This window comes from Hippocampus bargibanti, linkage group LG04 (assembly GCF_051943395.1).
Source record: "Hippocampus bargibanti isolate YZ-2025 linkage group LG04, ASM5194339v1, whole genome shotgun sequence".
In the NCBI taxonomy this organism is placed as follows: Eukaryota; Metazoa; Chordata; class Actinopteri; order Syngnathiformes; family Syngnathidae; genus Hippocampus; species Hippocampus bargibanti.
In genome coordinates this window covers 26,425,032-26,447,565 of record NC_142737.1, presented here as the reverse complement: position 1 = coordinate 26,447,565, position 22,534 = coordinate 26,425,032, and the positions used below count along the sequence as shown (strand labels likewise).

The following is a 22,534-nucleotide window of genomic DNA, read 5'->3' as shown; positions in this document are numbered from 1 at the left end:
TGTGTGCTCGGCGACGGTACACGTGTTTTGTTTGTGCGTGAAGGCGAGGGCGTCAGTGAGGAGTTTGTTGAGCGCGCGGTCAGGACAAACCATCTACGAATTGGCGGAATTTAACACAAGTAGGTATTATTGAGCTTGAATATTTCGTTGTGTAATAATATGTTTTGAATTTTGAAAGTGATTCCATTTTTCAATAAATGTTGATTTCTTTAACTTTGCCCCTTCGATGGAAACGTATTAAAAACAGACGCAATCTTGATAAATCACAGTGCATGTTATTTTAATCTACAGTAAAGTCTCGTTATATCGATATTCAAGGGAGTCCGAAAAAATATCGATATAACCGGGACTATCGCTATATCCGATCCTGCGCCGAACTGCATTAAACAAAAGCCGCCAAAAGAGGGCAGCCAAGCGCCATATAAGAAACGGAGCTGGCCATTAGCTCCCTTTTTTTTTGGGTGAGAGATGTTGCCTCAAAATGGCACATATAATTCTTTAATGATTGTAAACATGTATGCTTTAATCTTCATAACTACAGTGTATTTGAAACATATTCATAACTGGATGTGTAACAAGAAAGCATATTATCCGAATCTGAAGCCATTGTTTGGATTCACAAGCAATGCAAGACGTCTTGGCGTGAAGTCATTTTTATTTGCATTTGAATAAAAAGTGACATCGGCTGTCCTTTAATACACAGTATGGAATGTTAATAATTTTCAAAATCATCGCGCTTCAGCAGACAAAACAAGAAACATTGTTGCAAAAAACGATTGCATTCATATACAGTACAGTGGGCATGTACATAACACAACAGGGAAACTGCAACGCTTACATCTTACTGTATTATGTATACAATTTAAAAAAGTCATCAATCTTCTTCTGCTTCCCATTTTTACCTTTTAACACAAACACTTCAATCTCGTCTGCTACACACGAGCTAGCATCTGAAAATGAAAATGGCTCTGCTACACGGGTGCTGGGCACGTAACCAAGTCACCTGACCAAGTCGACCAATGGCGCGACTGATGGCGTGTCATGTGATAAAGTCACACGGCCAAGTCGACCAATAGCGCGACCGATGGCGGCTCATGTGACCAAGTCGACCGATGGCGGCTCACGTAACAAGACACGTGACCAAGTTGACCAATGGCGCGACGGATATATCGATATAAACAACAAAAATGGCCGGCGGGGGATGTAAAGGAGCACCGTAATAACCGGATTATCGTAATAAATCGTACTAAACGGTACTATCTCTCATCTCATCTCATGAGAGATAATTATACATAAAAAGACTAGAAATGTGCAAGGGAAATGAAAATAGTATCGTAATAAGCGGTACTATCGATATCGATATAACGAGATTTTACTGTATTTCCATTTCCTCCTCCAAGTATCTGCGAAATAGTATGTAAACGCCATATTCCTTGAGACAAATTTATTAACTGATCAGGGATATTTTTCACATTTGAAAGACAGTTAATAAATTGGGTTGTCGTGTTCTTACTGTGCTATGAGGTTTGTACATACTACATTTAAAGAACAACCAGCACCATTTTTTGTTTTTGTTTCCCACTGACATCAGAAAAACGTTTTATAGCATCTAAAATACCCAAATCAGGCAGGCTGATATTTTTAGTTAAATGAAAAACACAAATAAAAATGACTTCAAATGAATCCGGAAATGGTCAGTTTCAGAAGGTCCCACCTCCGTTGTTCGTGACGGCACGCCAAGACGTCTTGCCTTTGATCGAGAATCAAAACAATGGCTTCAGATTCGGAGATGTTTTCTTGTTACTCATCCAGTTATGAATATGATTCAAATAGTTCTAAAGAGGAAAGCATAAATGTTTGCAATTGATTCAAGGAGTCCTCCCATATCAATTCGAATGTAGCACCCAGAAAATGCAGAAGATGGCGCCCAAGCTCCATTGGAAATGGGCTGATTTGTCAGCTGGGAATTTGTGTCAGCAAATATCAAATAGTTGTCTTAGTGCAACACACAACGATTCACCATCGCGTTATTTATGTGTTTTCTTTCTAATTTCACCATCAACACGGATCAACACGAAGTTTTCAGACCAAACAAAGTACCCAAAATGCATTGTATGTCGCTTTCTCGGTCAGGGGCGGTCCAAACGTGACGTCACATGGGGATCGTCATCAACTCGAAAACAAGACTTCATGAATATTCAGCGCAAGTCTTAAAACGTAAACTATAGCTATATGCTGTGGAATCTTTGTAAAATACGCTCAGTCGAAGTCATTTGAAGTGATTTTATAAATTATGGACATAACTTGTTCAGAGTATTTCCGGCCCAAACACTCCCTCCGAATGCTCCTGGCCCGGCCCCTCTGTCAAATTTTAGAACCCAATGCGGCCCGCGAGTCAAAAAGTTTGCCCACCCCTGCTCTAAAGTGTACTTGAAAGTTTTGAAAGGATCTTAGAAAGAGAAGTCCACGTGGCTTGTAGCGGTTTGCTTGCAGATGTTGCTTTATTGAATAAAACAAACTTTGATTTGAAAAAAAATATATATATTTTTTTTTATTTTCTTGAAGAAGTTGTCGGCCACTCGGGCCGAGACGTTTTAAAAGTTGTACGCCCGACGTAAAATTTGTATGCCCCGGGCCACCGGGCAGATGTTATTTCAAACACTGTTATTATTTGGAGAAATTATTTTTGAGTTGCATTCTCCTTACATATGTAGTAGGACTCTTACATCGAGACAGGGACTGCACCAACTTGCATGGGTTGACCTGTAAAAATGACTAAAAATGACATTGAATGTCTCGACTCTCATGCATATGTCTTATTTTTAGCAAAAGAGCCCTTATAAGAATGTACAAAATCAATTTTAACAAGCATTAACATGCCTCACAGGATTATATTATCACTGAAAGACTCCCACGTACTTGCGATTTGCCACCAGCGAATTCACTGATCTGTGGATTTATTTTTTGCAAACTTTTGGGGATGAGTTTAGATGACAAGGAACATCCCATAATGATGATAGCAAAAGCAATGAAACAATGTGTTTTTAGTCTGAACAATCAGATACATTACTGTATCTTCTGTAGCAACTTTGGACAAAGTGGGACATTGAGAACATTGGTCTTTAATGTAATCAAATGGATTTGAAAAATGTACCGTTTAACATGCATTAACATGCAGGAATCCTGTATTATAGGGGACATGGATTTTCAGCTTACTAATCAATTGGAGACAAATAGTTTGAACTGTTACAAATTCTGGAGTCCCAACCCTCAAGGGTTTTGATTTGTGTGTATCGATTCCAAAAATGCATCTTTGGGCAGGCAATTGTGATTTTTGTCATCTTGTGAGTATCGATGGGGATAATGTACATGATATGTCACCATATTTATGTTGCACATCATTATTTCCACGTTTAGCTTCTATTTATTATTTACTGCAGAGCAGGCGGTTGCCGTCACTAGAGGAAATTAACAATAGTGAAGAGATCCACCAGCAACTTGTTAAATGGGTATAACCGGTTTGTCTGGGCAGGTGCTGTCAGCTGGGCGGAACGTGGAATGACATCAGTTCATACAGAGACACGAACTGGTGTAATGAATGTCAGACATTCAATGAAAAAAAGTTGTGAGAGACCACAGATTTTCTTGTATCATTTTTCAATCTGAATCAAATTCGCAAACAGGGTCAAAATGTTTGCCTCTTGGCAAAGTACACCACTCCACCACTACTTTTTTTTTTTGCTTTATTGTCCACTGGGCCTTTACATAATCAATAATCTTGACATATTTGTTAAATTAATTTACCATTTTGCTCCAGCTGTTTAATTAAAATGGCCGTATTCTTGTTTTTGTGAATTTATCTCATTAAAATATGTCCACTCACATTGAAATTTGAATAATAAACCCTCCTAGGCTCATCTCAAACAAAGACCTCATATAGTGTTTGACCTCTGAAAGAATGAAACTGGATGGGTGGATTTGCCTTTATTAGTCTCGCAGTGGCGGAATTTACATTTCAAAGCAGCAAAGTTATGAAAGAAAGATTAAAGTAAGAAAGAAAAACAAAATACAGGAGTTGCTGGAAAGGCAGACACTTGCGGCGCCATCTTGAAGTCCTGATTAGAGTTGTCGGAAATTTTGCACTGTATGCAGAATCTGTGAACGTTTCTAACCTCAATCAATTTCCCGATAGGACTATGTCGACATTGGTTGGATCTACAAAATACTGCCCAAGCAATCACCGTTGGGGTTTTCTAAAAAAAATACACTAAGCACATCAACATTTGCATAAAAATGGAAATCTGTTGATATTAAAATCCGTATTTCTGTGCACATACTTATTAAGGACACATTGTATTTCGTGTAAGTAAAGAAAAGTACGGAACTTGTAATTTATTTGACCTTACGATAGTCACAACAAAGCGTGAAAACGCCCCCATGAGGTCATCGGGTCGCACCAATGACGACGTTACGGGAAAAACAAAGTTATCATAATAAAAATAATTGTTGTACTTGCGTCCTATGTAAATGTATATTATTCCCGAAAAAAAGTAAGAACGTGTAAGCAGTTCAGAGTATTGTTTCGTTGATGTCAGGGAAGTGCTACTTAAATCCCAACAAATAACGTTATATTCAAATAAACAGAATTTGGGATACAATCATTTAGATACTTTGTTCGACCGGTGAGCAAATAAATATACGAAACCGTGCCGTGTTGTGTCTTTTCCCCTACGAACAGCGAGCAAACACAAGCAGCCGGTGTCAGTCGGTGACTGATGTGGCCAACCTGACACCCGGGACAAGGAATTTAGTTTGAAGTGAGAGGGGAAAAACACAACCAGGAAGTTCGATTGGGTGCAGCGTAGTGTTCTTTCGGCTAGAAATTCTCCTGGTGAAGAATAAACGCTTATACTAACAGTGTCGGCTTTGAAGAAAATCGAGCGGTTGTTTTTGGTAAAAGCTGGTCTTTTTTGCCGCAAGATGGACTATGACCCGGTAAGGTATATCATACGATTGAGTTTTCCGGTGAACAAATTGCCTTTTGGCGTTGACGTCGTTTATATGTGTCCCTATGTTTACGTACGGAAAATAAGTTGTGTTTGGCCTAACTTGTTTACTTAAAACAAGCTGCAAAGTTCACGGCTCTAAATTTAAGAGTGAAATAAACTAGATGATTCCGCCAAAGCTCATGTTGCACGTCCTTTCTTCATTTCCTTGTCGAGAACCAAGCCATTTTATTGTGCTAAATGGACTGGCCTGAGTATCGTTTCGTATCGTTGCCCGAGTTTCAACTCTCTTCTTTATGTATTACTCTGACATGGAATAAGGTTATATTTAATTCGAGTTTGTCGTTTTGACTGAATTGTTTTTGTTCCGAACTCAACCCGTTCATGGGTAGTAGCTGGGCCTCAGGACGCTTCACAAGCAACTTGAACCTTCACTTTTATCAGTTTAAACTGAACACGAGTTCTCTCCTACAGCAAAAACTCCGAGTTGCTTCCACCTGGTCAATCTGTCATCGTTTGATTTTATTGAATTTGAAGATCAATGATCGATATGGAAGTCACGGCATCAATTATGGACAAACTGACAATGTTATGTGAATTGGGGTAGCTAGAAACACAATGGAAACGTTTAGAATATCGAAGAGACTGTCATCACGTGGTAAACCAAATGGGAAAGAAGCAATTTGTCGACATCAGATGCTTTTCACTTGACCAGTATGGCCATCCTGTTGCCATTGGTTGTTGATGATTCCATTGTGGAACATTGCAGTTCATTGCGTGATGCAAGGACACAAAATATTGGGTAACAGTCGAAATTGATCATCCCAAAATGCATAGACCGACATATATCACTCCTCTAGCAGTGAGTGCCATCCAGATTAAATCTGAATGGCATTTGCAGTCTGGAATGATGTTTCACATTGCAACACTGTTTCGGATAAGTGTCTTAGCCAGATAAATATGTTACATGCCAGTATCTGGTGGTTCCACATAGTATACGTGCTATCCATTTTATTGTGTTTCCACTTTCAATGTAAATGTAATATACTTTGGATGAGTGAATGATGCTGTGGTATGCAATGAAACAACATTGACAAATTGAAAAAGACTAACTACGTTTCCGGGCATGTTTATAATCCATCCGTCAAGTTTGTAAGGCTTTTGTTGTCAATGAGGTTTTGAATGATATGAAATCTTTCCCACGTACTTGAAGCAAGAGGTGATTCACACCCGAGACCAGTTGCTGGCCGAGTGCAAGAGTGCAATTAGTCATAACGCAATTACTGGCCGAGTGCAAGAGTGCAATTAGTCATAACGCAATTACATTCTGAAGTTATGATAAAATAGTCATGGAAAAAAATAAATATTATGGGAAATGCCAAAAACATGGCATTAACATGGCACTCTGTCTCATGGTTTGTGAATGTCAACTTATTTAAGTAGCTGATGCAGTTGTCACTGTGCTGCCTAAAAAGCTGGCTTTAACTGTATCACATCTGAAGCATGTCACTTAATTTTGTTGAGATTATGCACCATCTCAGTATATTTAGTAATGTGTAAATTATGAACTAAAGTTAATGATACTTTTGCAATACTTATCACAAGGAGGATTTAAAATGCCTTGTCACCTTTGCAAATTAACCTCATTTGACTCTCTACATTCTTGAATGCACATTCCAACTGTTCGACGTTTCAGTTTTTTTCTCTAACATGGATCTTAATATCAAACTGTACATCAGAGGTTTGATTCATAAATTTACCAACATATATTCTTGTTCAGTTAGAATCGGCATTTAAACGGCCCTTTTCATTTATTTTCTTTACATTTTGACATGGGTTTAAGATGACATTAACAATTATGCAACCATACCTACCCATCGCAATGGTTCAAACAAGATATCTCACAGGGAAGTGGCCACTCGGCGTAGACAATGTTCACAGTGCAGCTCAATTCCATTGAACACATTTTTTTTGCTAATTTGCGTGCCCCCTATGTGGGCTGTATTAGATTGAATGTTTTTTTTTTCATGTGGTGTGAACCGCACAATTCAAAATTGGACATCACACGTGCACTGTGAATGTAGTCCAACAGCAATACGGTGAATCAAACAATTATTCACCCTATGACGATTTGTGGGTTTTTGAGATTTGAAAAATGAGATCATTCTAAATCATTTGATCATTTCTGTCTTCACTACATTTAATGGGATATTTAACGCCTTGGAAATTAATTTGTAACCTTCTCAGAATCAGAATCATCTTTATTACTATAACTATTACTATTATAGTATGTAGAACACGCTGCACTAGTATCATCATCTCCTGACTGAAATCTTTTAGCAATCAAATCCCTACGATGCTGTGAAAGCTGTCTGGTGGCTGTGGCTTGTGTTGTAAGATCTTGCCACATCCATCCACATCATTATACAACTCTGCATATATGTATGTGGCAAATTGGATCAATAGTTTTGCATTTTTTTTGTGGGGGGGTGGGTCTGGTATGTCAGAATTTGCCAATTGATCAATTAATTGATCAGATCCGCAAAATAAAACATTCGTGCTAAATCAATCTTGTTCACTCCAGTGACATTTATCGTACGTTATTAATAAATGGGGGTTTGTACAGCAGGATTTATCTTATACCCCCCATCACTCTCTCAGGTTAATATAATAATAATAATAATTTATTATTATTGTTATCATTTTTTTAACCCGCCTATCTGCTTCACATTCCTAATCATGTAAACCATTGGGTCAGCAAGATTAGTCCATCGTGAGACGAGTTACATTTACCCTACTGATGATGCGTTGTCGCGACAGCAATCTTACTCGGTACGAGAGGAACCGCATGTTCAGACATTTGGTGCGTGTGCATAGCTGAGGAGCCAATGGGGCGAGGCTACCATCTGCGACATTATGACTGAATGTCTCTAAATCAGAATTCTGCCTACACACGCTGATACCGTGATGCCAGGGCCATACAGTTGGTCATGGTTAGCGGCGCTCCCCCCGTACGGAATGCCGCTCGACACAGAGCCGGTGTGTGCCCGGATGATGGGTGCACCCTCTCTGTGCTAAATGACTTGCAAATGACCTGATTCTTTAACGCCGCCTCGTGGCTCCCTAGTGATTTTTCAAAAAATTTTGAAAATGGAAAAAGTTGGGGGAGCGAAATATATTTTATGTTTTAACATGGTTTCTCTCGGAGGACAAACATGGCACAAACAATCTTTAAGTTTTTCAATGCTGTAAAAATGTGCCGTTCGAGTTTCAATGTTTGCTCCAATGTGTACAGTATGCTCATCTTAATAACATCAGTGTTGTTTGTAAAGACAAGCATTCAATCATCAGTCCAATTCTAACGTCGTAAATCTTGGAACCATAACTTTCGCTTACATGGGCCACTGGAACCAAACAGTATCGCTTCTGTCTTCTTTTCATTGAAGTTCAAGAAGTTTTGTGCCATCCAGGTTTTGGTTTCCTCCAGGCAGGATAAAAGCGGCCTGAAAGAGTGTCTTTTTCGCTCAATGTGACATACATCTGACAGTCATCTGCATTGCAATGGAAGGAAATGTCATGTGAAAGGCAATCTTTTGTGGCCCCAAATTACACAACAGGGCTGGGTGAATAGGTAATTTAACCGTTACAGGGGCAGCGGTTACTAGAGTGGACAGCTGCTCAAGTATTGTTTTCTCTTAATTCATCTTAATGTCACAGTTGTGCATCAACCCCTACAATGGATCCTTATGTGTATTTCCATCCACTGTGATTCTTCTAATTTGTGTCATGTGTAAAAACACTGGAGACCAGAAATGCTGATTTTGGTCCTCCTTATTTGTGCATGAAAGACCAAAACCACCTGTCTTGACCGAGCATTCCCTCCCATTGTTCAGATGTCGCAGGCTTAGGGAGAACATGCAAACTCAAACCATCCCAGCCGTCTTCAGTCAAGAAGTCTGGGTACAACCTCAATTAGTTGCCAGCCCACCCAACCTCCTGTTCTTTTACCTCTTCCGTCAGTCCTTCGGTGTTCTGATACTGCTGTGATATTAAAAGGCTGTGTGAGTTCACCGGAAAGAGATTACAGTGTCATCGTAGGAATGAGAAATTGCCATAGGAGCCTCTGCTGTTAAAATTCATATTTGAAATGTTGTTTTCAGAATTGACATGTTTATAGTGGTTGTAGCTGTAATAATGAGTTATGAGTTAAAGATGGCCAGAACCATTAACTGGCGCTATTTAAATGAGATTCTTGATGTACAATACTGTAAATAAATAGGGTGCATGAAGGGGAAACATTTTGACGATGATTTCGACTAATGCTGGCGGTGAAAAATCGGATGATTATTGTCCAGGCCCCTGTCTGTAGTCCCCTCAATAGTTATACATTGTTTTAGCCAGTGTTTTTCTAACAGCATCTAAATCATACAGTCCGCCATTTCATGCTTTTTTATCTCACTTTTCCTTCTTATGACTTTGGGCAATAGGCGGGGTACAAGCTTATCACTGGGTATCTTCTTCTTTTCCTTTCGGCTTTTCCCTTCAGGGGTCACGACAGCGAGTCAGTGTCCTCCATCTAACCCAGGGGTCGGCAACCCGCGGCTCCGGAGCCGCATGTGGCTCTTTGATTCCCCTGCTGCGGCTCCCTGCGGCTTTAGAAAATAAATAATGAGTATTTAATTTAATGTATATTATTTTAGTTCGTTCGTTTTTAAAATGTAATTCTAAATTTGAAGATTATGGTGATTATGAATAATACAAAATAAAACGTATTCAATTTTTTTTGTCGCTCATAATAAATGTCACAACCATCGACAGTGGACGTATATCCGGTCACAACCGCCAAATTAGGCACGATTTCTTGAATTTTTCGACCCCCAGGTAGGCCAACTATGGATAAATCTAAGAAAAGTGTCTGAAGAAAACAGAACGTTTAATGATACGTGGGCAGATTCGTTCGCCTTCACTGCTGACGAGACGGGTTTACCGGTATGCTTAAAGGGCAACCGACGTCACTTTTTTATTTTTTAACTGACATCAGAAAAACGTTTTATAGCATCTAAAAGACGCAGTATGATATTTTTAGTCAAATGCAAAACACCAATAAAAATGACTTAGTGTCCAAAATCTGCAAAAAAAAATTGAGCTGCGAATTGGGCATTTTCAGAAAGTCACGCCCCAGTTCGTGACCCCACACCAAGACGTCTTGCATTGCTGGAGAATAAAAATAATGGCTTCAGATTCGGATAATATGCTTTCTTGTTACACATCCCGTTATGAATATGATACAAATAGTTCTGAAGAGGAAAGCATACATGTTTGCCATCGATTAAATAAGTCCTTCTGTGTCATTTTGAGGCATCTGGACTGCAATGTAACGTCCCACAAAAGAAGCAGAAAAATGGCAACCAGCTCCTGTGAGGAATGAATCAGCCCGTTTCCACAGGCTGATACATTCCTTGCATGGAGCTTGGACTCACTCTGCTGGCGGCTTTTGGATGTAACACAAGGGTTTCAAAAAAACAGTACATACATTGATGTGATGGAAAGACCCTACAATGCGTCTTTTTTACAGTCAGGAGGCGGTCCTTTTCTGACATCACGTGAGGACTCGTCACCAACTCAAAAACAAGACTTCCTGAATGTTCAGCGCGAGTCTTAAAACGTAAAATATAGGTATATGCGGTGGAATCTTATTAAAATACGTCCAGTAGAAGTCATTTGAAGCCATTTTACAAATTATGGACACAACTTGTCCGGAGACGTCGGTTGTCCTTTAATATGTAATGAGAAGTTAGCAAACAACAAAAAGTCAAATGTCGCAAGACATTTCCAGAACAAACACACAGCCTTTGCTCAAAAATATCCGGATGGAGATGAGAGAAAAAGAGCCGTTTCGGAACTGATGCAGAAGACTGATCAGAGCAAAAATCATTTTATGAAGTGAATGAAATCTACAAATTCAGCTACATATGCTATAGTTTTGTGGCCGCTCAGGAAATAGTCAGGCACGGGAAGCCGTTCACAGACGTAGAATATATAAAGTATTATATTTGAAAGTAATCTTCAACCCGACGTCTTTTTTTCGGAGTTTAAAATGTTTTTGTTGCGTGCAGAAATGTAATTTCGCTTCTCTGTAACAGTTCATTGATACATAAATGCAACACACTATAGTTTGTTTATGCATATATAAAGATAAAAAACGATGATGAAAAGATGCATTGTTGTCTTCATTTTAAATGTCAAAAGGATTTTGTGGCTCCCAGTGTTTTCTTTTCTGTGGGAAATGGGTCCAAATGGCTCTTTGAGTCGTAAAGGTTGCCGACCCCTGATCTAACCTGGTTTTGTGCATCCTCTTCTCTCACACTAGCTACCTTTGATGTCCTCTTTGACAACATCCATAAACCTCCTCCCTGGTCTTCCTCTCTGTCTCCTGCCTGGCAGTCCAAGGCTCAGCATCCTTCTTCCAGTAGACACACTCTCTCTTCTGGACATGTCCAAACCATCTCAGCCTGGCCTCTCTAACTTTCTCTCCAAAGCCTCTAATATGAGTTGTCCCTCTGATAAACTCATTCAGGTGATCCAACCTGGTCACTCCCAAAGAAAATCTCAACATCTTCATCTCTGCTACCTCGAGCTCTGCTTCCTGTCTTTTCTTCAGTGGCACTGTCTCCAGTGCAAACATCATGGCTGGTCTCACCACTGTTTTATACACATTTCCTTTCATCCTAGCTGAAACCCTTCTATCACACATCACACCTGACATTTTTCTCCAGCCGCTCCAGCCTGCCTGGACACGCTTCTTCACCTCTTTTCCACACTCTCCATTGCTCTGGACAGTTGACCCCAAGTACTTAAAATCCTCCACCTTCCACCACAAGCTTATCACTGAGCATATAAAGGACAAATAACAAGTCAACTTCACATTCACACCCAAGAATGAATGAAAGGCTTGGATTAAGTAACATGCATGCATTTGGAATGTGGGAGGCAGCTCAAGTACCGAGAGAAAACCCAGGTGAGCGCAGCAAGGACAGCAAACTTGACAAAGGAAGGCCGCAAACCAATATTCAAACAAGATTGAGGGCTGCTACTTATGGAAGAGTGGAAAGAAGAAATCAATTTCCTGAAGAAATCCATAAAAGTATGAAGTGTGCCATAAACCTCTTGCGAGTCCCAGTTCAACACCCCAAAAAAATTAAAAATCCAACTTTATACCTTTGTTTGAAGCCTGAAATGTGTCTTCAGTATAAGGGTGCAGAATACTTTCACAAGCTACTTCAAATTCCCCCATTCTTGTTGGACAGATTGAAAGATATCGCTCTCTCTGAGTTAAGGTCATATCCACGCAATCTGTTGATGGCAGATTGATCTGCTAAGTATTGTGAGAATTCACCTCAAACATGTTTGTCCAGTTTTAATTTGATTTCGGGTTGTATAACAATTTTTTTTACTTGTCTGTGCATAGGAGCGAGGAGATGAGATTTCAACACCAGAGTCCTTGGATAAAATGGCGTCCTTAAGGAGTGAAGTTGATGGCGTCAAAAAGATAATGACGCAGAATGTGGACCGAATCCTGGCCAGGGGGGAGAGACTGGATGACCTCATGGGCAAATCGGAGGATCTGCAAGATGGGGTTAGTTCTTTTAACCTTTGTGATTTCAAGGGCTAATTTTGCTATTCACAAATAAAGACGCCAGTGACGTCAGTGATTCTTATCAATGATACCTGAAGAACGAGTCAACAGACTCATCACTCATCACTGCACTTTCTTGGTTTAATTGTGTTAATCTTCCATGCTATCAGTTTAACTCATTCACTGCCATTCCCAAATTGATTTGGGAATTGAAAAGCATAACGTGGAGCGCCACCCCCAAATGTGTTTGGGTTTTGGTTTTTATTGCGGGGGTGCCGATAACGCACTGGTCAGACCTTTGGCAATATTTTCCCTCCCACGAGGAGGCAGCATTTGCCTTTTGTACAGCCGCTCCAATTTCAAGCTCAGATAACTCCAGAACCATATAACTTGGGAATTAATTCTTTTTGAAAAGCATGACGTGGACCGCCATTCCTGAATTTGTTGTTGTTTTTTTTTTCTCCTTGCGGGAGGGGATCTATTTGAAGCTTCGGTCAGACCTCTGGCAATGTTTTTCCCTTCCACAAGGGGGCAGCATTTACCTTTTGTACAGCCATCCCCACTTTCAATGCAGATAACTCTACAACCAAGTAAGCTTAAAATAACCTTTTTTTTAATGAAAGAAGAGCGTTTAATGTTGTATTGAATGTTTATGTAGTCCTAAAACTCAATATTATCTGGGTCCTGCAATTTCAGTCAAAATGACAAAAAACCATGGCACTGGAATGGACACATTTTTGCACATTGTCTGGCAGTGAATGAGTTAAAGATGACCTCCTCTAGTTTGGCGACAACGTCACAGCATGAGGCGTTTGATGTGCCGACCGGTGTCCTCTCCTTTTCATCCAGGCAAAGCACTTCAAGCACACTTCTCAGAAAGTGGTTCGCTCCTACTGCTGGAAAAATGTCAAGATCGTCGTGGTCATCGTGGTCATCGTCCTCATCATTGTGCTCATCATCATCCTCCTGGCCACTGGTGTTATCCCCGTCAGTGCCCCTGTGCCACCGATTATTGAACCCACGTCCAGCCCATAAAAACACACTTCATGAAGTCATTGTACATATGATATTATTTAATCATTGAGCGCATTGCTGTTGCACAGCTGCAAATTGATAGGGCTTGTTAACCACATTGCTTGCTGTCTGTTGAAATTGCGTTTAGTTTTTTTTTTGTGACTTTGCGTTTTTATGTGATTTGGTTTTTTTTTCTCTCATGATTTTTGGTGTTACGGACGTTGACTCTTCAGCTGTAATCCTTTCTCATATGTTGAAGTGTGGTGGTTGATTCGGTTTCGAGCACACATTTTTCAGGCTGAACGAGCTTCGGCCATCACGTGAATAGAAACACCATTGGGAGTCCTTTGCCTTTGTTATAGGTGTTGGTTGATTGAAGATATATTACTGCAGGTCACTGTCAACAAAGAGTAGAATATTTTAAGTTTGTCCAAAATGTTACAATTTGATGGTTTGGAAGCCAGACATTCATCAATTGTGTCAATTTAATTTGTGTCTTAAAAACTGTAGAGTCAATATCACTTTTTTTATTATTGGGGCTCGCTCCTCTGGTCGGTAGGTCAAAGGCATGATTGGACAATTCTGCTTTTGGAAATATTACATCACAGTCTTGAACTCTCTAACTGTTCTTACTTTTCTGCAGAGGTTTATTTATTCATTTTGGCACAAACAGAATTGTAAACTCGTGCTTTGACTCTTTGCAGTGTCATAAGCCTTTTTGCGCCCATTTGTGTCCTCAATGTTGTTGTACGTATTTGCACATCACTCCTTCATAGTGGCTCCCGTTTTGTTTCTTTGCCTTCTAACAAGTGAAAAACAGGTTTGCACTCAACCATACAGACTTCCACATCACGACACCTAACTGCGCCAAACTTGGTTCAATGTATCAATTGACCGACCGGGAGGCTCAAATATTTAGGTTTTGTGGCTTCGTCTGCTCTTCTTATGCTTCACCAGCATCCATTTGTATTTGAGCTTAATGACGTCAAAGTAAAACAAGCCACACCACTGCACCATTATTTCAAAGGTCAATTAAATTAAGTTTAAATGTATATAGTACAAATGTTTCCATTTGTGTGTACATTATATATGTATGACAGTCTTTCAGCTTTATCAGAATGGCAGTACTCTATGTGATTTTGGGGTGTTTATGAAATGCATTATGCTGTTAGTTGGCTTTTTAAATCAATTATGCAGTGGGCATTTGTTTCAGACCATTGGGCACATATATTTTGAAGAAAATAAAGATTTCATAGATGCTTTTAAAAGAAAATGTTTCTCTTTTTCCCCCCATTGTATGTTTCCGATGTAAGTTAGTTGAAAAGTCAGATAAAACTGCCTCTTGACACTGTAACGCTCAGACGCTCAAAATTAGGGTCTCAGCAGCAACTCAACTCAGCTGTATTCATAGAGCATGTTAGAACAACTACTGCTGTTTACAAAGTGCTGTACACGCAGAAAAAATGATCTGCAAAACAATAAGATACAAAGACAGTAGAAATCACAAAAACAGTAAAACTCAAAATCAAGTCTTCTTCTTTTCCTTTGGGCTTTTCCCTTGACGGGGTCGCCACAGCAAATCAGTGTCCTCCATCTTTAGAGGTTTGCTCCGCATGTTTTTTTTGGCCTAGCTTTTACGTCGGATGCCCTTCCTGACACTACTGAGCATTGGGGAATCCACTCTTGGACTATTTTCACCGACACACCAAAATCTACAAGGTTTTTCGGGGCTGCTCGCGAGCGGCGTAGCAGCTCTATACGGAGCTTTGAGACGCCGGCGTAGGAGGGGGAAGCGAGCCAGTGTGCTCGTCAAGCTACGGCAGCGTGGATTTCGAACGCCGCTCCCATCGATCCACCGCTAATCTACGCTCACTACCAAACAAGATGGACGAACTTCTGCTTCTCACAAAGACCGTTTGCCCGCTCTGCTGCACTGTGCTTCACTGAGACTTGGCTCAGTGACCGCCACCCGGATTCCGCGCTACACCTACCCGGATTCCGTCTCCTTCGGGCCGACCGTGACACGGAGCAATCGGGGAAATCTGTGGCGTCACACGTGTGTATGATTTTGAAGTGCGCCTTTCAACCCTTTCATGTCTTTCAATTCCTTGATCTCCTTGATGTGCGTCTCACCCTGACGCATAGCACACGCTTGAAAATTGTATAAAAGGAGCTGTCGCGGGACAGAGAGATTGGGGCGAACCACGGGGCAGAATCATATCAGTCTAATCTCGGACTCACGCCGGGCGTCGGACGGACATCACGGCACGACTTGCTCAACTCCACGCCACGATCAAGCTCTACGCGTCACCTGCCTGGGAGATCTGACAACGAACCTACTTACAAATAAAGAGAACCATCAAACTCTTTGTCCGTGCCCAGCAGCATGACCAACCCCACGCTCCTTCGTCCTCACAATCCCTTATCGATTCTCTGACTTGACCGATCCCAGCCGAACAACTCACGGTGAGAAGACCGTCCGGCATCGACTCGACGGCCGCGAGGAAAGTTTCCATCGATCGACTCAAACTGGCAGTCGTAGAGCACTCTTTGCCGTGCTCCCGTACAACGACTTCAGGCACCACAAAACCTCTTCCTTAACCTCCCCACCGACGCCTGCCATGCCCGGTAACCGTCATCTTGCCTGGGCTCACCATGTCGCAGAATGACTTTTGTTTTTATTTCTTTTTCCTTCATCGCTTTCACCGACTTCGGATCCAGGAGGGAAGCCCTGTGGCGTCACACGTGTGTATGATTTTGAAGTGCGCCTTTCAACCCTTTCATGTCTTTCAATTCCTTGATCTCCTTGATGTGCGTCTCACCCTGATGCATAGCACACGCTTGAAAATTGTATAAAAGGAGCTGTCGTGGGACAGAGAGATTGGGGCGAACCACGGGGCAGAATCATATCAGTCTCATCTCGCACTCACGCCCGGCCCACGCCGGGCGTCGGACGGACATCACGGCACGACTTGCTCAAATCCACGCCACGATCAAGCTCTGGGCGTCACCTGCCTGGGAGATCTGACAAAGAACCTACTTACAAATAAAGAGAACCATCAAACTCTTTAAATCCAAAGGCGGTGGACTATGCTTCTACATCAACGAAGAATGGTGCACCGATGTCACGATGCTCGACGCACACTGCAGCCCCGGTTTGGAATCGCTGTCTCTCAACTGCAAGCCATTCTACTCGCCACGTGAGTTCGCTTCCTTTATTCTCGTTGCCGTGTACATCGCGCCACAAGCTAATGCTAACGCATGTATACAAACGCTAGCGGACCATGTAAACCATCTCGAACTAAAATATCCAGAATCACTCCTGATCATTTTGGCCGATTTTAATCAAACACGTTTAAACCGTGAACTTCCCAAATATAAGCAGCATATTGACTGTTTCACCAGAGGAGAAAACATTCTAGATCATTGTTACACAGCACTCAAAGGCGCATACCGGTCTGTTGCGCATGCAGCATTGGGTCTTTCTGACCACTATTTAATCCACTTAATTCCCACATACAAACAAACTCAAATGTGTAAAACCGGTAGTCAAGACAGTTAAAACATGGACAGATGAAGCAAAGTTATCGCTACAAGAATGCTTAGACTTCACTGATTGGAGCGTCTTTGAAACTTCAACGGGCACATTGGATGAATACACAGACACTGTAACATTATACATCAGTTTCTGTGAGGACATGTGTGTACCAACAAAGTCCTTCCGCTCATTCAACAACAACAAGCCATGGTTCACTCCCAAACTCAGGCAGCTTAGGAAAGAGAAAGAATCCACATTTAAAAGCGGCGATCGAGCAGTTTACAAACTCGCCCGAAACAGGCTGACGAAGGAAATTAACATCGCAAAGAAAAGTTATACGGAGAGGCTTAACAAACAGTTCTCCGCTAACGACTCTGCATCGGTGTGGAATGGCCTGAAAGCAATAACAAATTATCGTTTACCTTCCCCCCAAGCATTTTACAACAATGGTATGGCTGATGAGTTAAATACATACTTCTGCCGATTTGAAAAGGACACCCCCATTTCCCTGGTCTGCCCACCATTACCAGAAACTACCGTATCTCCGCCCTCTGCTCTACAGATCCACGAACTGGACGTTAGACGGCTCTTCAAGCAGCAGAAGATCAAGAAAGCTGCAGGACCTGACAGAGAGTCCCCATCCTGCCTGAGAGTCTGCGCTGACCAGCTGGCTCCGGTCTTCACACAAATCTTCAACAGATCCCTGGAGCAGTGTGAAGTCCCATCCTGCTTCAAACAGTCTACTATCGTCCCAGTTCCAAAGAAACCAGCACCCTCGGGATTGAACGACTATAGACCTGTTGCTCTGACGTCTGTGGTCATGAAGTCCTTTGAACGCCTCGTGCTGAACCACCTAAAGAACATCACCGGACCTCTGCTAGATCCTCTTCAGTTTGCCTACCGGGCAAACAGGTCTGTGGAGGATGCAGTCAACATCGGACTGCACCACATCCTCGACCACCTCGACAACACAGGAACCTACGCAAGGATCCTGTTTGTGGACTACAGCTCTGCGTTCAATACCATCATCCCAGAACTCCTCATCCCCAAACTTCTCCAGCTTGGTGTGTCCCCCACGATCTGCCAGTGGACCCTCAGCTTCCTGACAGGACGGACACAACAGGTCAGACTGGGAAATATATCATCCACAACACGAACCACGAGCACTGGAGCCCCGCAGGGATGCGTCCTCTCTCCATTGCTCTTCTCTCTCTACACGAACGACTGCACCTCGACGCACCCAGCTGTCAAATTCATAAAGTTCGCAGATGACACCACGGTCTCATCGAAGACGGCGACGAGTCTGCGTACCGACAACAAGTGGAGCAGCTGGAGCTCTGGTGCAGCCGTCACAACCTGGAGCTGAACACGCTCAAGACAGTTGAGATGATCGTGGACTTCAGGAAACATCCATCACCACAGCTACCCCTCACACTATCCAACTGCCTTGTGTCAACCGTTGAGACCTTCAAGTTCCTGGGAATCACAGTCTCCCAGGACATGAAGTGGGAGGTCAACACCAACTCTATTCTGAAAAAGGCCCAACAGAGAATGTACTTCCTGAGGCTGCTAAAGAAGCATGGCCTGCCACAGGAGGTGCTGCAACATTTCTACACGGCTGTCATCGAATCCATCCTGTGTTCTTCCATCACCGTTTGGTTCGGGGCCGCCACAAAAATGGACAAAATCCGACTTCAACGGACAGTTAGGACGGTGGAAAAATCATTGGCACCGCCCTACCCACTCTCGAGGACTTGCACACTGCAAGAATCCAAACTAGGGCGCGGAAAATCCTACTGGACCCTCCGCACCCTGCCCACCACCTTTTCCAGCTACTCCCCTCAGGCAGGCGCTACCGATCCATGCGCACCAAATCCACCAGACATTTAAACAGCTTCTTCCCCCAAGCCATTAACTCTTTGAACTCTTTCAACAGTAGCCAAAATGGAACTGTATAGTGCCACTTAGCAGTTTTTTTTTTACAACGATACTAGTGCAGCGTGTTCTACCGGAAACAAATTCCTTGTGTGTTCTACATACTTGGCAATAAAGATGATTCTGATTCTGACACAACCCTCTGTATTTATCCGGGCTTGGGACCGGCACAAGAAGACTTATGTCCCTTTGTGGCTACAGAACAAGCAACTCGCTCAGTAAAAGGCTCCCAAACACAAAATGGTCATCGGCACAGCAACATTCAAAAAAGCAAAAACTATACTCACCATTTGATGACAATGCTCTGATCTTACCGTGAAATGTGCATCTCTTGCCGTGCATGTTTTTCGAATGTGGGACAGAACCCTAGTGCAAGTCTCATGATGAAAAAGAGGTGAAGAAGCATGTCCATGCAGGCTGGAGCGGCTGATGAAAAATGTCAGGTGTGATGTGTGATAGAAGGGTTTCAGCTAGGATGAAAGGAAAGGTGTATAAAACGGTGGTGAGACTAGCCATGATGTTTGGTCTGGTGACAGTTCCACTGAAGAAAAGACAGGAAGCAGAGATGGAGGTAGATGAAGATGTTGAGGTTTTCTTTGGGAGTGACCAGGTTGGATAGGCTCAGGAATGAGTTTATCAGAGGGACAACTGCTATTAATTAATTAATTAGAGGCTTTGGAGAGAAAGTTAGAGAGGCCAGACTGAGATGGTTTGGACATGTCCAGAGGAGAGAGAGAGAGACTATATCGGAAGAAGGATGCTGAGCCTTGAACTGCCAGGCAGGAGACCGAAAGGAAGACATCAGAGGAGGTTTATGGATGTTGTCAAAGAGGACATGAAGGTAGCTGGTTTGAGAGAAGAGGATGCACAAAATCGGGTTAGCTGGAGGACACTGAGTCACTGTGGCGACCCCTGAAGGGAAAAGTCAAAAGGAAATTATCCAAGTCAGCGGCTGCTGCGCTTCAGTAGGATGACAATCAGAAAATACTGACAATTTAATATTATCAGACAATTCCATCATCCAACTGCTCAACGTTTTGCACACATTCTATGGGTGTTTTTCTTTTTCTGCTAGTTTTTAACCTAGCCTGTATCAGCACACCCCACTGGTCATGGGAAAATCATCTTTTGGCTATTCAAGCTGAGAAAGATCCTTTTCACCTCACCATCATGCACTGTGACAATAAAACAGGTATAAACCAAACAATAATACCCTCCATGCCATGGATACGGTTCATGTGAAAGTGTTGTATTCCATATCAAGTACATGTATATGATTCTCCACCGCATTTTTCTGTTTATACAAGCTGAGATTGTGTTCCATCCATATTCAGGAGATATGATACCAAAAAAATACATATGCCTATAATCACCCGAACCTGCTGCAGGTCCTTACCATCTTTGTCTCTCTGTCTCGCCTTCCTTGCTGTCCAGCCGAACATACAAGTCATCATAGGCCTCTTGTTTGGCCTTTGCCACCTTTAATTTTACCGTGCGCTACATCTCCTTGTACTGCCGTCTACTCTCGTCCGTCCTCTGTGTCCCACTTCTTCTTTGCTAACCTCTTTCTCTGTATACACTCCTGAACCTCCACATTACACCAACAAGTCTCCTTATCTACCTTTCTTCCACTCGATACACCAAGTACTTTCCGACCTGTGTCTCTGATTATGTTCGCTGTAGTTTGCCAATCATCTGGATGGACCTCTTGCCCACTCAGTGCTTGTCTTACCTCCTTCCTAAATGTCATGCAACACTCTTCCTTTTTCAACTTCCACCATTTTATCCTCACTTCAGCCTTTGGTTTCTTCATCTTCCTCACTGCCAGCGTCATCCTACACACCACCAACCTATGCTGTCTGGCTACACTCTCACCAACCACTACTTTGCAGTCACTGATTTCCTTTAGATGGCGCCGTTGACACAAAATGTAGTCTACCTGTGTACTTCTGCCTCCACTCTTATAGGTCACCCTATGTTCCTGTCTCTTCTGAAAAAAGTATTCACAATAGCCATTTCCATTCTCTTCGCAAAGTCAACCACCATCTGTCCTTCAGCGTTCCTCATCTGGAGTCCAAACCTGCCCATCACCTCCTCATCATCTTTGTTTCCTGCGCCAACATGTCCATTGAAGTCTCCACCAATTACAACCCTCTCACTTCTCGGGATGTTCTGTATGACTTCATCAAAGTCCAACCAAAATTTCTCCTTCTCTGCCAGCTCACATCCTACTTGTGGGGCATACCCACAAACAACATTGAACATCACACCTTCAATGTCTAGCTTCAGACTCATCATTCTATCTGATACTCTTTTTACTTCTAAGACATTCCTAACAAACTCCTCTTTTAAGATAACCCCAACTCCATTTCTCTTTCTGTCTTCACCATGATCGAACAACTTAAAGCTTCTCGCTTTGCTCCCTTTCCACCTGGTCTACTGGACACACAGTATGTCTACCTTCCTTCTCTGCATCATGTATCAAATATGTGAATAATAATAATAATAATAATAATAATAATAATAATAATAATAATAATACATTTCATTTATAAGCGTCATATAAAACTCTCAAGTACACTTTACCGTCACATAAGTTTTTTGTGCGAGTGAGCAGCATCATTTACGCTGGCATTCACAGCTATGGAAAATTTAGAATCTTCATTTTACCGAATTTGCACCATTTTCTCATATGTTATTGTACTCATTCCATGCAATCAAGATCAACGGCTCTTTGTCTGGATGGACAACGGTTTAATGAAGTTAGGTCAGTGTTGTTGAGCTTTGACCAGACACAAAATGGAGACAGTCTCCAGCTGAGAAGACATGAGCCTCAGATGACCAGCAAGAACCACGAAGAAAATTTAAGGAAGTAGATGTTCACACATTTTGTTTTTATGTCATGAGCTGCAATCACTTCTATTACAAGTATTTGCCAACAGCACAGAAAAGTCTGGATGTCTTCAATGTTGCACGTGTATTTGAATGAGAAGGTTACAAAAGTGATGTGGCAGAGGTGGGGGTTTTGGGCCAAGAAATCCGTCCCACCTTAATTTGTAGCCAACATGCCTTAAGAGTGAACTCATTCACAAGAATTTTCAGACTGGGATAGATATGAACAATCACTGTGTTTACATGGATTTTGGGCCAAAATTTTTTTTTGCAGTGATCTTGCAGATGTGATTGGTTTTTGTTTTAAATTCACTATTCTCTTGGGGGGGAAATATTTAAATGAGAGAAATAAGCTTTTAAGGAGGTCTCATAATAGACAGAATTGCCACGCAAAATAAAATTGATTTAACCTTCACCGAGAGCAAACAAAAGATACATTTCCCCAAATCAGAAACAGGTTACAACACGCTCACCTGCTCTGTTGATTCAACAGTGAAGTACTATTTCCTAACA

General features: G+C 41.9%; 1 protein-coding gene across 2 annotated transcripts; it reads left to right on the top strand.

Annotated features, from left to right (window-relative positions):
* Positions 1–28: 28 nt before the first annotated feature.
* Positions 29–14,343, top strand: vamp8 (vesicle-associated membrane protein 8 (endobrevin)). 2 transcript variants are annotated; one of them, XM_088994931.1, is made up of 3 exons: positions 29–119; positions 12,475–12,642; positions 13,492–14,343. In XM_088994931.1, the coding sequence occupies exons 2-3, from the start codon at positions 12,517–12,519 to the stop codon at positions 13,675–13,677; spliced, it is 312 nt and encodes a 103-aa protein (XP_088851057.1). In that variant the 5' UTR covers positions 29–119; positions 12,475–12,516; the 3' UTR covers positions 13,678–14,343. The 2 variants fall into 2 exon arrangements, with proteins under 2 accessions (XP_088851057.1, XP_088851056.1); XM_088994930.1 differs by lacking the exon at positions 29–119 and adding an exon at positions 4,792–4,995.
* Positions 14,344–22,534: the final 8,191 nt, after the last annotated feature.